Source organism: Scaptodrosophila lebanonensis, unplaced genomic scaffold (assembly GCF_003285725.1).
Source record: "Scaptodrosophila lebanonensis strain 11010-0011.00,11010-0021.00 unplaced genomic scaffold, SlebRS2 tig00000053-arrow-pilon, whole genome shotgun sequence".
NCBI lineage: Eukaryota > Metazoa > Arthropoda > Insecta > Diptera > Drosophilidae > Scaptodrosophila > Scaptodrosophila lebanonensis.
The window spans coordinates 5,362,924-5,376,249 of NW_022060548.1; the positions used below are offsets into that span (position 1 = coordinate 5,362,924).

General features: G+C 39.6%; 4 protein-coding genes across 4 annotated transcripts; 3 read left to right on the forward strand and 1 right to left on the reverse strand.

Moving 5' to 3' along the window:
- Nucleotides 1-503: 503 nt before the first annotated feature.
- LOC115623374 (protein SON) lies at nt 504-3,598 on the reverse strand. Its single transcript, XM_030517669.1, has 2 exons — nt 1,540-3,598; nt 504-1,322 (listed from the first exon to the last, which is right to left on the reverse strand). Exons 1-2 carry the CDS (start codon nt 3,511-3,513, stop codon nt 663-665), a joined length of 2,634 nt encoding a protein of 877 aa, XP_030373529.1. The 5' UTR covers nt 3,514-3,598; the 3' UTR covers nt 504-662.
- A 146-nt stretch (nt 3,599-3,744) lies between these two features.
- LOC115623368 (importin subunit alpha-3) lies at nt 3,745-6,516 on the forward strand. Its single transcript, XM_030517654.1, has 6 exons — nt 3,745-3,874; nt 4,109-4,248; nt 4,314-4,694; nt 4,768-5,598; nt 5,658-5,834; nt 5,889-6,516. The coding sequence occupies exons 2-6, from the start codon at nt 4,189-4,191 to the stop codon at nt 5,982-5,984; spliced, it is 1,545 nt and encodes a 514-aa protein (XP_030373514.1). The 5' UTR covers nt 3,745-3,874; nt 4,109-4,188; the 3' UTR covers nt 5,985-6,516.
- Nucleotides 6,517-9,499: 2,983 nt separating this feature from the next.
- Nucleotides 9,500-10,841, forward strand: LOC115623362 (mitochondrial pyruvate carrier 2). The gene is made up of 3 exons (XM_030517648.1): nt 9,500-9,783; nt 9,857-9,897; nt 10,332-10,841. The coding sequence occupies exons 1-3, from the start codon at nt 9,618-9,620 to the stop codon at nt 10,593-10,595; spliced, it is 471 nt and encodes a 156-aa protein (XP_030373508.1). The 5' UTR covers nt 9,500-9,617; the 3' UTR covers nt 10,596-10,841.
- Nucleotides 10,842-11,117: 276 nt separating this feature from the next.
- On the forward strand, nt 11,118-13,208 carry LOC115623361 (vacuolar protein sorting-associated protein 45). Its single transcript, XM_030517646.1, has 4 exons — nt 11,118-11,269; nt 11,327-11,525; nt 11,588-12,666; nt 12,729-13,208. Exons 1-4 carry the CDS (start codon nt 11,177-11,179, stop codon nt 13,080-13,082), a joined length of 1,725 nt encoding a protein of 574 aa, XP_030373506.1. The 5' UTR covers nt 11,118-11,176; the 3' UTR covers nt 13,083-13,208.
- The last annotated feature ends 118 nt before the right edge of the window (nt 13,209-13,326 follow it).

The window sequence follows — 13,326 nt, forward strand, 5'->3', positions numbered from 1 at the left end:
CATGCTAAAAACATTCAAAAAATAAAAACCGAAAAGCATGAATTTGAAAATCTTACAATTTATCAATCTTCCAAACTATTGAAATACCTTTTTCTTATATATTTTTAATGAAATTCAAATATTTACGTTCGTTATAACTCAACATATTTGGAGAACATCATTCTTTGTTTAATTTACTCGCGTTTTTTGCCTGGTGGAGTAATTTTTATGCTCATATTAGGTTTATTGAACCATTTTATTTTATTATTTTTCTGTGTCCAGTTCACACTTGTTTTAAACAACTATGAGTCCTGGTTGGACAATTTTATGATTGGTTGCGTTTTTTCTTAACATTTTGCAATCCATTTCTGTGGTAAAATTCGAAGCTGTGCTAAAAGTGCAACTTGAATAATAATTTCACTAAAAATATAATCATAATAATAAAATAAGTCTTTTTAACAACATAGTAAACCATTTTCTTTCTTACAAGCACCATCAAAGCAACGATTTCTTTGTTTTAACAGTTTTTTCAATTTACAGAAATAATTTATTATTATTTATAGATACTATTTACAGTTCTTTACGTTAAATTTCTAGACTTAATTTAAATTACAATTTAATAACCAGTGCGTACTCAAGCATTTTGTAAGGTCACGAGCATGCAAACATTTAACAGACATCTCTTACGTATTGGCAGGTAATATACCCAAAGCCTGCAAGCACAACTTTGCCGCATTGAGTTTAGCTTCCTTCTTGGTGCTAGAGGCCTGCGCCGGCATATATGACTGTCCATTCACCTCCACGGAAAACAGAAACATGCGACTATGCGGAGGTCCCGTGTCATTTTGTAGTGTATATTGTGGCGCTGTCCATCTATTTTTCGAGGTCAGTTCGTTGAGTACACACACGGGGTGTTTGTCTTGTGTATTAAGGGCTACTGGACCGGCACTGCCACTGGGTTGTTTCTTACGTTGAGTGACATTTGTACGCGGGGCCTGGTAATTGACATCCTCGCTCGAGACCAATCCTCGTTTGTCCAGCTTAACATGTAATAAAAGCGGCTGCAGTGATCCCGTTTTCGTTCTGCCCAAGCCCTCGCCTGGCTTCCAGCCCATTTTCTTTAGCAACGCCATGCCCATGCCCCCCGTCACGGGCTTTGTTGAGGTCAGCTGATCCCGTCGCGCCCACAACTGGGGTCCACTATTCAACTCATGTGCCTTCATCACAGGCGCGCCAGTGCTGCCCGTAAATTGGCCAGGCACATGCTTTGATGAGGCCCACGAGCACATATTACGCTGAGCATTATACATCATTTTCATCGCTTCAAAGTCCGTGGGATTTTCCTGCAACACAGATGACATAATTGTTATGAATCCAATTTTAGAGAAATTGTTGTGAATAAAATGAATGGAAACCGATTATATTGAATCCTTTTTCTGAATTCACATATTGTATATAATATTCTATGTAATATGGTCGCATTCGAAAACGGCCTTACTATGTGCGAATTATTCAATTGTTATCGAAAATATTAAAAGCTAAAAGGAAAAAATTTCGGACCTGCAGGCGGCGTATGGCACTAAGACGCTGCGTTATAATGCTGGACACATCCATGTTGGGCGGAGCGGTCTGTGGAAAAATGGACTCAGTTGGTGGCGCCGGGTGGGGCACTGGCTGAAGGACGGGGGGTGGCGCATTTATTGTAGACGGTATGGGCACTTCTGGTACAAAAGGACGACCGGTTACAGCTGCGGATGTAATTGCCGTTGGTACAAGCGGTTCAACACTAGGCGTAGAAATTGGCGGTGGCACCGGTGTTGGTGGTAATCCGTTCGTTTCCAATGTGGTCGCTATCTCCAATTGTGAACCGACGGACTTAAAGGCAGGTTCTTGTTGCTCCAGCTGCGGAATAGCCTTTGCAAATACATTTTTCTGCACATCTTTGAATATGTTGGTCGCCTGTTTTGCCGGAGGTAGTGTGGGCAGCGGTGCGAGCGTTTCTTTGCGATCGACAGGAACCCACGCTTCGGATGCTCTGTGATTTTGACCCGACGAGACGGGGAATTGCATGGTTATTGCTTTTATTTGTTCCTCGCGTCGCATCACTGGCACAATAGGCGTCGAGTTTCGTATGTGCATCACAATAGGTTCACGCTCCTTCAACTTAAACGGGTGATGAAACGCTTTGGCATTGCCGTTCTTATCCACATCCGAATCCTCCTCTGAGCTTAGATCGGAGAGTACTTCACCATTGGAAATTTTCTTGCAAAAGTCCGTGAGATCTTGCACCGTGCGTCCGCCATAGCGCATTTTAAGCAGCACCTTATCCTTGATTTCTTGCGTCATATCTTCGACACCGGGAATGGTGCCGCGCTTGAACATCATGATAGCGTTCTTTCGTGCAATTTCCAACAAGCGTTTCTTATCGATGCCCAAATCCCGGGAGCGGGAACGGGAACGCGCACGATTGTGAGATCTGGAGCGACGTCGATGCGATCTCGAACCGGCTTCTCCTCGAGGTTCCTCTTTGATGCGCGTGAAGCTGGTGTCATCGTAGAAGCTGTTGTGCGGTCGCCGCCGACCATTCGTTCGTTCTCGCAGGTAGGTTTCCTCATCGGAAAGAGACACATCGGATGCGTGTTCAGAGTGGCGCTGTTCTGATTTAATTTTATCTGTTTTGTTGTGCTCCCTTTCTTCCCTGCTGTGCCCTCGCTCCCGCTCTCGGTCCTTATCTCGGAACCCGTTATAGAAACTATTGTGCGCGCGTTCCTTTTCTCGATCTCTCTCTCGCTCTTTTCCCCATTCCTGTTCACGGTCCACACTTTGTTCAGTTTTGCAGATCTTCTTTGCGGGCACAGATGTACTCTCTGTGACATGGCGTTTTCGCTCGTGTCCCTTGGCCACACTCTCCCCGCCATCCGTGCGCCCAGCGCCTTCTTTGGATTTTTCGCGCTCCTTATTATGTTTATGTTTCCTTTTATGTTTATGTTTGTGCCTATGCTTGCCTCCAGCCGCCGCCACCGCATCACTCTCCGAACATTCGCCATCTGATTTATCAATTTTTTTGGTTTTCTTCTTTTTTTCCCGCTTTTCCTTTTTTTCTTTCTTGACCTTCTTGTGTTTCTTGTTGAGCAGATTTTTGTCGTCCAACAGCTCTTCGGGTGGAGCTGCATTGAATACAGAGAAGAGCTCTGCAAGGATTTCGTTTGACGATTTTACAGGAGCAATAGCCTTCTTGTCATCAACCTCTGCTGATGACGATGCACTCGGGCTACCATCCCTATCGCCTTCGCTCTCTGTTGCCTGGTCATCATCATCATCGTTGCTTTCCGTGTCAGCATGTTCGGCTTTAATACGTGCATTTATCGCCCTAAGCTTCGCCTCGACTTCAGCATCGATGCATTCCTTCTTTACTTTTACATCTACAAATGGCACAGTTTCTCCACTGGCCTTGTTTTTCGGTTGGTGTTCCTGTGATTTTGCTTGCACTTGGCTCACATCCACAATGGTGGCGCTGTCAGAATTCTCCGTCATTGCTGGGACCTCCGTGCTTCGCTCCAGTTGGTTACAAATACCTTAGGCATTGAGGTGAGCCTTTTATTATTGTACTGCATGCAAAAAGATATAGCTTCCGCACGCTTAAAAAATATAGCACAATTCTAAAGTGCCTATCGATATACGTGCTCGACACAGTATCGATGTGAGAACACAACATCATCTCTGCGATAATATGTAATTTGGGTGTTTGAGCAGAAGCGCAGCCAACTTCGCTCTCGTCGCTGTCAATTTTTTGCAATTTTGTACGACTAAAAAATAATAATCAGTTTTTCATACGCACTGGGAAGTGTCAGTCTCATTTTAAATACTTGAATACACTTGAAAATTGGCAGCACAGGTAAGTTACAAAATTTTATGGATGATAATGTGAAATATCTCTTCAATTCAACTACTAATACTCTGGAATATTCGCCATTTCTTTTTTCGCCTGTCTATGCTGCCATCGTGCGCTGTTCGCTGCTGCATTTGTAATTGTGTTGGTCGATGATTTTATCGGGACGGGCATATATTTTGGACACGTCTGTGTACGAATTAATTTTTTGTTGCGCATGGTATTGTGATTGTTACGCAGGAGTTGACAACGAATCAACTGCATTTGAAGTGAATTGTTATTGAAATAATTAGTACGCAGGCACACAATTAAAACAGAAAATGACCTCGCTGGAGCAAAATCGTTTGCAAAACTTCAAAAACAAAGGAAAGGACCAGGATGTAAGTGTATTTCGCCATGTTGTTAAGGTAATTACTATATTCATATGAACATGTTTAATTTTTAGGAAATGCGACGCCGTCGCAATGAAGTGACAGTTGAGTTGCGCAAAAACAAGCGTGAGGAAACAATACTCAAACGTCGCAATGTACCCAACTTGGATTCGAACACAGATGAGGATGAGCAGTTGCCTAATTCTATAAATCTCAAGAAGTTGGCGCACGCAGCCGCTGATGCCTCAAAACCAGAGCAACAGTTGGCTGCCGTGCAGGCTGCACGCAAATTGCTCTCATCGGACAAGAATCCACCCATTAATGATTTGATCAATAGCGACATATTGCCCATATTGGTGGAATGTCTAAAGCAACATAATCACACAATGCTACAGTTTGAGGCCGCTTGGGCCCTGACTAATATTGCATCGGGCACATCAGACCAGACCAATCAGGTAATATAATATCAACTAATGCTTGTCTGGGCATGCTGTTGTTTTATTAACACACTTAATTATTTGATTGCAGGTGGTGGCCGCCGGTGCCGTACCGCTCTTCCTACAATTACTCTCCTCACCTGCACCAAATGTTTGCGAACAAGCCGTCTGGGCATTGGGTAACATTATTGGCGACGGACCCGAGTTGCGCGATTTTGTCATCAAGCATGGAGTTGTACAGCCGCTGCTGTCATTCATCAAACCAGACATACCAATATCGTTCTTGCGCAATGTAACCTGGGTGATTGTAAATTTGTGCCGCAACAAGGATCCACCACCACCGGCAACAACAATACACGAAATCCTGCCCGCACTCAATGTGCTGATACATCACACAGACACCAATATACTGGTTGATACCGTTTGGGCCATCAGCTATTTAACAGACGGTGGTAACGATCAAATACAGATGGTCATTGAGAGTGGTGTGGTGCCCAAGCTAATCCCACTGTTGGGAAACGCTGAGGTCAAAGTGCAGACAGCGGCCTTGCGCGCTGTGGGTAATATTGTAACCGGTTCGGACGAACAAACACAGGTGGTGCTCAATTACGAGGCGTTGTCGTATTTCCCGGCTCTGCTCTCACATGCAAAGGAAAAGATACGCAAGGAGGCTGTTTGGTTCCTCTCCAATATCACCGCTGGTAATCAGTCACAGGTGCAGGCTGTCATTAATGTGGGTCTTCTGCCCAAAATTATCGAGAACCTCAGCAAGGGCGAATTCCAGACACAAAAGGAGGCCGCATGGGCAATCAGTAATTTAACCATCAGCGGTAATCGCGATCAGGTCTTCACATTGATCAAGGAGGGCGTCATTCCGCCATTCTGCGATCTGCTTTCGTGCCAGGACACACAAGTGATCAACGTGAGTTTGTCAAGTTTTATTTGTTCGAAATTATTACGAAATATACAATATATTTTTAGGTGGTACTTGATGGTCTCAATAACATGCTCAAGATGGCTGATCCACATGTTCAGGAAATTGCCAACTTGATTGAAGAATGTGAAGGTCTTGAGAAAATCGAACGTTTGCAGAGCCATGAGAATGTCGAAATCTATAAGCTGGCATACGAAATAATCGAGCAATACTTTACTGATGAGGTAAACATTTCTAAGAAATTTAAAACAATTTGTACTCAATTCTTATTCTTTCAGACCGAGCAAGCTAACCTGGCACCGTCCTCTGATGGCACACAATACAATTTTGATTCAAATTCTGACAAACTACCAATGAACACATTCAACTTTTAACGATTTTGAAAGTTAAACAGACACCAAACCAATAGCGCAGTTTTTTATCATGCCTAAATTTTTGGCATGTCAACACGAAACCAAACGCTTTGTTAGCGTCAACATTACACAAGGAATTTGTGTATAAACAAAAACCACAAAAAAGGAAGAACTTTAAGAAAACAAAGTTAAAAATAATGAAAACACATCGTGGACGAACAGTAATCAATAGCATACAATACATAAACCGAAATCCATAAATATCATAGTTTTCACAAATCAAATAGTATGGCTCATTTAAAGAGCTAGCCTGTATCCATCATCAGCAACAACAACAACAATAATATCAATAATAACTATAATATTTAAACAGCTTAGTTCTATGCAGCAACCAAATTTTAACAATAGCCAGAATACAAAGCCACAACCATTTTACATTACTCACTTCAATTCTGTGTTAATTACGTTTAAAATTGTATCAAAATTTATTTTAACATAAACGTTTTAGTAAGCGTAATACAGTTGAAATATTGTTTCAAATTGTTTCAATTTATTCATATTTAAGATGATTGTATTTGAGTATTTTCATAGTGGTCTTTATGCAAAATTTCACTACTGTATTGCGCTCTGAAAAACACACACGACCGAGAAATATAAAATGTAGAACTATTTGATTTTTAATGAGATATAATTACATGAAAACTATATTAAAAAAAAGAGCAAAAACTATTATGTATTTATTCATTTTAATAAGTAATATTGGAGAAATTATGTTCTTGAATATTGCCAGGCAGAATAATTTGTAATGCGCAATAAAAGTAAATTCTAGTACATAATTCGGCTCATTGTGCGTTTGTGTGAGATCGGTATGTATGTGTTTCATAGTTTTGTAGCTGGAATACATGTGTATATTATTAACATATGTTGATATGTACTTTAGGAGAGCGCCGCAATCTATTGCTGTGTAAACTCATAAACAGCTGCCGTGGTTGGATTGTTTGGGAAACAATTACTTACATATATACACATACGTACATATGTATATAAAAGAATAAATCAATATATCTATCCCCTGCAGTAACAGAAGTAAGTTTATATATACATATGTATATATACTTACATATGTATGCAACTGCTATGGTGAGATTGTTTGGGTGAAAAGTATAAACTATAGGTGGAGTCCCCTTTTCCAAAGCATATTAAAAAAGTTTTCAAGTAATTTACTCGCATTATATAAATATTCGAGAGATACGAGAACTTTCATTGCTAAAATATTTTCTGATAAAAAATTAACATTTCGATCTGGTGAACAATACGCATTTCCAGAGATCCCCTATTTCCTTTGCTGTAAATTATTATTATCCCACCCATTTTTTTGGTATCCACAGAAAGAAAAATTTATATTTAAATATTAGAGACTTTTTTCCATTGCATTGCAGTCCAGTTATGCCTGACCTTGACACCAAGTAGCCTCAAACATTTGCTCCATTGCTTATAAGAAATTTCTTATTATTTTTATTGTTTTGGTATTCAACAAGCTACATACATATGTATTTATTCAAACCAAATTAAATCATATATGAATTGTTGGTGTTTAATAAGATCATAATTTAAATTGTTCAGTTAATATCGAATTGCACGTTTTAGAGCCAATTTGCATGTCTAAAACGTGTTTATTTAATTTGAAAAGCTTTGTTAAAAGGTGAGATCAGGTGAGATTTAATCACACAGCCGAAAGCTGAGTTAAAGCTTCTCCACTGCACTAGCTATCCACTCTCTTTCAAAATGTTGACAAATTATTTCAACGGTTTTAAAAAAATCATTTCCATACACTGCTAGAGATCCCGTTTTACCAACATTGCCTGAAAACGTACTCAAACGTATAAACGCTGCAGATCATAGTCGCGTGATGCGGGCCAAGTGCAATTAACGTGTTATTTTTAGATAGACATACATACATATGTATGTACATAAGTATATGCAAGTGTTTGTCGTATTTTTGTTGCCGCAGCTGATGCTTTTTCGCTGCACTTACACAAAAAATTCCTATCGTTGGTGTTGTTTCCGTCAACATTGCATACACATGCACTTTTGTGTATACATACGTACATTGAATACGTGTTGCGGAAATTGGCACCATTGCATGATAATATCAAGGTCAAGGACGCTGCTATTGAGCTTGGAAAGTGGGCAAATTAATTTAAAAATGCATTTTAGTTTACTTATTGAAGACTGTTTAATCATTTTTCTGTATTACTTTCTAAAAACAACAAAATTTAAGAGCTCCGTCTCAGCTAGTGCGCAAACGCTCTCTTTGTGAGTGTACCTCTCGCTCACTCCCGCACAGCAAGTCGCTTGACGTCAGTGTTGTCAATTCAGCTTTTTCCCGCCAGCTCTTGACTTGCTAGTTGACATATTATACAAAACAAAAAAGATAAAACATTCTTACATTAATACATATAATTGTGTTAACTTGTCGACGTTTATTTTTCTTTAATTTTTAAAACAGCCTTGAGTGCATTGTAGAAAGCAAGGGAGTTACATTAATACATATAATTGTGTTAACTTGTCTACGTTTATTTTTCTTTAATTTTTAAAACAGTCTTGAGTGCATTGTATAAAGCAAGGGTACAACCCAAACTAAAGAACGGGTTCTACATTAAAACCTACCGAATCATCATTCTATAATATACATATGTATATGTATATCATTCGAATGATACATACTAGACATCTGCAAGAATGGCAAAAAACCTACATTCAAATGCTCAATGCTCAAAATGAGTTGAGTGAATTTGAATGCAAAGCCAAACTGGTGTGAATGAATAAGTGCACACACGTACGACTCAGTCACACAAGAACGAAACGTAGAAAAACGAATTGAATGCAGTGAGAATACGAAAGAATGCGACATAGTTTTTGAATGATCCGAATGGAAATTATTTAAATAACAAGAAAAATAAAACAAAAGCAACAAAATTCTCATTCAAAATCATACAGAATCGTCAGCTTCTTTTACCCCTCCATCCACATTTGCTTTGTAATGCGTCTATATGATTTCGTTGAACAGCAAGCACCAAATGACTGCGCAGATTTCCTATACAACGAACTCGAATAAATCGAATGTTGTTTCACTCCGTTATACACTTCATTTATTATCACTCATTTTACTGAATGTCGTATGCTATGAGACACAAGACACATACAATTTCATTTCATTTTCTGCGTTCCACTTACCCAACTCAATTCGATTCCATTCTTTTTAACGTAGCTTAGGAGTGAAGCTATGCAGCTGTCTAATACACACATATGAATCATTTTTATTTATGAAAATATTTATTTAAAAGAATACCATATTCAAACATAATCTTTTCTTACTGTGAAGTGAGAAACCTTAAATTTATTTATAGGCATGATAAGAGTGCATTATTATTATTTATAGTTTCTATCTAGCTTTTTTGCCGCTAAACAATTGACATCTCTGCTTGACTTGCTTGAAAAGCACACCTAAGCGTTATTCATCTCTTCAAGCAAGTTTCAGTTTTGCACTGCTCAACGCGCAGTACGGTTGGAACTGCTGTGTTGCCGCTTCACACTGAAAAATCGTCGTTTGCGAGTCATTGCGTGGAAATTTACATATTTTAACACAACAACATGTCTTCAACAGCCGTTCCACCACCTGCACCACCACCACCGACTCCACAAACAGCTGCTGTATCTGCGGGCAAAGGATTGCACTCTAAGGTGTATAACGGTCTAATTGGTAGCTTGGATAAATTCGTGCCAGCAAAACTCCGCCCGCTTTGGGTGCATCCAGCTGGTAATAGATATAAACATACATATGTTAGCATTTCTACACAACTAAAGCGCGCGCAAATTTTATTTTGTTGCAGGACCCAAAACGATATTCTTCTGGGCGCCCGTTTTTAAATGGGTAAGTTCATTGTCCTTGCACGTGGTTACATAATTGAAACAGCACACACGACCTTCGCAAATTTTCATTATCGCGCTCATATAAAAAAAATTAAATCTAGTCAAAGAGCAGCAATCTGTGCACGAGCAGGCGTCGTTGCTTCCACGATTAAATTTGTTGCTTTTATTAGACGCCGCCGTCGTCTGTTAGCGATAACTGCGCATTTTTTTGTTTAGCTGGGCGATATACCTACATAAGTACCTTCGTTGTTGTTGTCCGAATATACTGCATGATTGGTCATAATTCAACACCAACAATTTACATATAGTTATAAATTTTTGAAATGCTGGCAATTAACAATGTTTGCAGATGTGATTGCTGTTATCACTATCGGCTACTATATACGATTATCAACAATGTGCATTGCTAATAACATAAATTTTCCACATCCACAGGGTCTCGTTATTGCTGGTCTGAGTGATTTGGCGCGTCCGGCAGACACAATTTCCATACCGGCTTGCGGAGCCTTGGCTGCGACTGGTATTATCTGGTCGCGTTATTCGCTAGTCATTATACCCAAAAATTATGGACTATTTGCTGTGAATCTCTTTGTGGGCCTAACACAATGCGTGCAATTGGCACGTGCCTATAACTATCAACAGGAAAAGGAAAAATTGGAGAAGGAAAAGGAGGACGGAAAGCCAGCGTTAGCGCAGTAAAGCAAGATTTTATAAATCGTGCAATGTGGTGCTATATTTTTCGCCCAGTTTATATAAATCTACAAAAAATCTTGCGGAACACACTAGTTGAATTATACAAAGTAAAATATGTATGTTTAAACGCACATATCAAATATGTAACGTTTAAATTAGTTGTGTTTAGTTTTAGCCAACGAACACTTAATCTACAAAGTGTACAATCGCACAGACATTAATATATAATGGTACGTGATTCGTAAATTTTAAGTTGTAAAATGTGGAGGCTTCGCGTAGTTTGTAACTACACGTAGTACTGTTGGAATTTGTGATTTTCTACAAATAAAACCAATGAATATTTAAGACTCCACTTGAGTATTACTTAATTATGACAACCTCATTTTTGTAAATTAACACAAACGATTAAAATGACTAAAGCAACGCGCCATTAATCGAAGTAGTAGAACACTATTTATCGATAACAATGTCGGGAAGGTGGTAACCATGGAATATTATTGTGACAGCTGTTTATTTTGCAGGTGAAAAACTATTGGTTAAGAGAATTCGCATTAAAAGTTATACCCTAACAAAACATAGCACAAAAAATGAACTTAATAAGTGGCATTAAGTTGTACATTGAGAAAATGTGCAGCGAGTCCGGGCCAGGCATGAAAATAATTTTGCTAGACAAGGATACGGTAAGCATAGCACGCCCATCACGAAAGAAACATGTTTTATTTTCCAACAATTTTCAGACCAGCATTATATCAATGGCATTTAGTCAGTCCGATATGCTTCAACGAGAGGTTTATTTGTTTGAACGCATTGATTCTGGACGTTCCAATGAGCGCCTAAAGTATCTCAAATGCATTGTCTTCATTCGGCCTACAAAACAAAACATACAGCTGCTAGCCAATGAGCTGCGAAATCCCAAATACAGCGCGTACTTCATATGTAAGTTGATATACATCAATCACTTCATATATTTAGTGCGGACTTATATTGCTTTTATACAGATTTCAGCAATATAATACCACGCACGGACATAAAGTATTTGGCCGAATGCGATGAGTCAGAGTCAGTGCGTGAGGTGAAGGAGCTATATGCGGACTATCTATGCGTGAATCCCAATCTCTTTTCTCTCAATATTTCAAATTGCATGACACGGCTTAACTGGTTGCCTGATGCTCTAACGCGCAGTGTCCAGGGAATTACATCTGTGCTACTGTCCCTGAAGCTGAATCCTGTTATACGTTATCGCGCTGGTTCGCAGGCTTCACAATTACTGGCCAAACTAGTTTACGATCAGACGACTAAAGAATCAACGCTTTTTGACTTCCGTTCCAATGCTGATGGCACAGCGCCTCCGTTGCTTTTAATATTGGATCGTCGCGATGATCCTGTGACGCCTTTACTGCATCAATGGACTTATCAGGCCATGGTGCACGAGCTGTTGACCATACGCAACAATCGCGTTGATTTGTCAGAGCGCGCTAATGTTCCCAAGGATTTCAGGGAACTAGTGCTTTCTGGCGACCAGGATGACTTTTATGGGAAAAACATGTACGCGAATTACGGCGAAATTGGCTCGACTATCAAACAATTAATGGAGGAATTTCAACGCAAGGCCCACGATCAGAAGAAAGTAGAAAGCATTGCGGATATGAAAAACTTTATCGAAACGTATCCACAATTCAAGAAAATGTCTGGCACAGTGCAGAAACATTTGTGCGTCATTGGCGAATTATCCACGCTAACGAATAAACGAAATCTGTTTGAAGTTTCCGAACTGGAGCAGGAGATTGCCTGCAAGGCCGAACATTCGGCCCAGTTGCAACGTATTAAAAAACTGATTGCAGATGAACGCATTAGCATTGATGATGCAATCAAGTTGGTGGCTCTTTACGCGCTGCGCTATGAACGTCATGCCAATTGCGATACTTCAGGATTGTTGCAGATTATCAAGACTCGTGGTGGACGCACACAAATTGTGCCCAGTCTTATTGAATACGCAGGCACACATGTACGCCAAGGCGATCTCTTTAACATGGTGCGCATTACAGACGCCGTAAAACTAACCCGAAATTTAATCAAGGTTTGTAAATTATAGAGATATTATGGATGCATTTTCTACTTAGCAAATTCATTTGATTGCAGGGACTTAAAGGTGTTGAAAATGTGTTCACGCAGCATACGCCGCTACTAAAAGAGACTCTGGAGGATGTCTTTAAAGGTCGTGAGCTGGATCCCATCTATCCGGCCATCAATTCCGAGCTTGTGCCATTCCGCCGGCCACCGCAAGAAGTGGTGGTCTTCATTGTTGGTGGTGTCACCTACGAAGAAGCTTTGTCTGTCCATCAGCTTAACAATGCCGGATATAAAGTCATTCTTGGCGGCACCACCATACACAATTCCGAGAGCTTTATCAATGAAGTATTAATGGCAACAGATGGAGTGCAATTTAAACATACCAAATCCATGGTGAGATATTGTTCCTCGGACAACCTTTAGGGGCTCTACCACGTACATTATTTGTTAAATATTTAAGCATATTTATACTACTACTACTACAAATTGTGTAATCAAAGCTAATTTATGTTATTTCTATGTTTAATATACATAAATTATTATTATGTACATATAAAAGACTTTCATATTTTTGAGAAAAGTGGTTGTCCTTCGCTTCAAAAGTAATCTGATTCACAAGATTTGTTTGCATTGCAACAAAGCAGCAATCGACTGTTCGCGGTCGAAG

Bases quoted from the DNA above. Each gene is read 5' to 3' on its own strand.
- LOC115623374 (XM_030517669.1), bottom strand. From the start codon at position 3,513: ATGACGGAGAATTCTGACAGCGCCACCATTGTGGATGTGAGCCAAGTG. The intron at 1,323-1,539 runs GTCCGAAATTTT...TCTGTGTTGCAG, and splicing joins GTGCCATACGCCGCCTGCAG to GAAAATCCCACGGACTTTGA.
- LOC115623368 (XM_030517654.1), top strand. From the start codon at position 4,189: ATGACCTCGCTGGAGCAAAATCGTTTGCAAAACTTCAAAAACAAAGGA. The intron at 5,599-5,657 runs GTGAGTTTGTCA...ATATATTTTTAG, and splicing joins AGGACACACAAGTGATCAAC to GTGGTACTTGATGGTCTCAA. The intron at 5,835-5,888 runs GTAAACATTTCT...TTATTCTTTCAG, and splicing joins AGCAATACTTTACTGATGAG to ACCGAGCAAGCTAACCTGGC.
- LOC115623362 (XM_030517648.1), top strand. From the start codon at position 9,618: ATGTCTTCAACAGCCGTTCCACCACCTGCACCACCACCACCGACTCCA. The intron at 9,784-9,856 runs GTAATAGATATA...ATTTTGTTGCAG, and splicing joins GCTTTGGGTGCATCCAGCTG to GACCCAAAACGATATTCTTC. The intron at 9,898-10,331 runs GTAAGTTCATTG...CCACATCCACAG, and splicing joins GGGCGCCCGTTTTTAAATGG to GGTCTCGTTATTGCTGGTCT.
- LOC115623361 (XM_030517646.1), top strand. From the start codon at position 11,177: ATGAACTTAATAAGTGGCATTAAGTTGTACATTGAGAAAATGTGCAGC. The intron at 11,270-11,326 runs GTAAGCATAGCA...AACAATTTTCAG, and splicing joins TTTTGCTAGACAAGGATACG to ACCAGCATTATATCAATGGC. The intron at 12,667-12,728 runs GTTTGTAAATTA...ATTTGATTGCAG, and splicing joins TAACCCGAAATTTAATCAAG to GGACTTAAAGGTGTTGAAAA.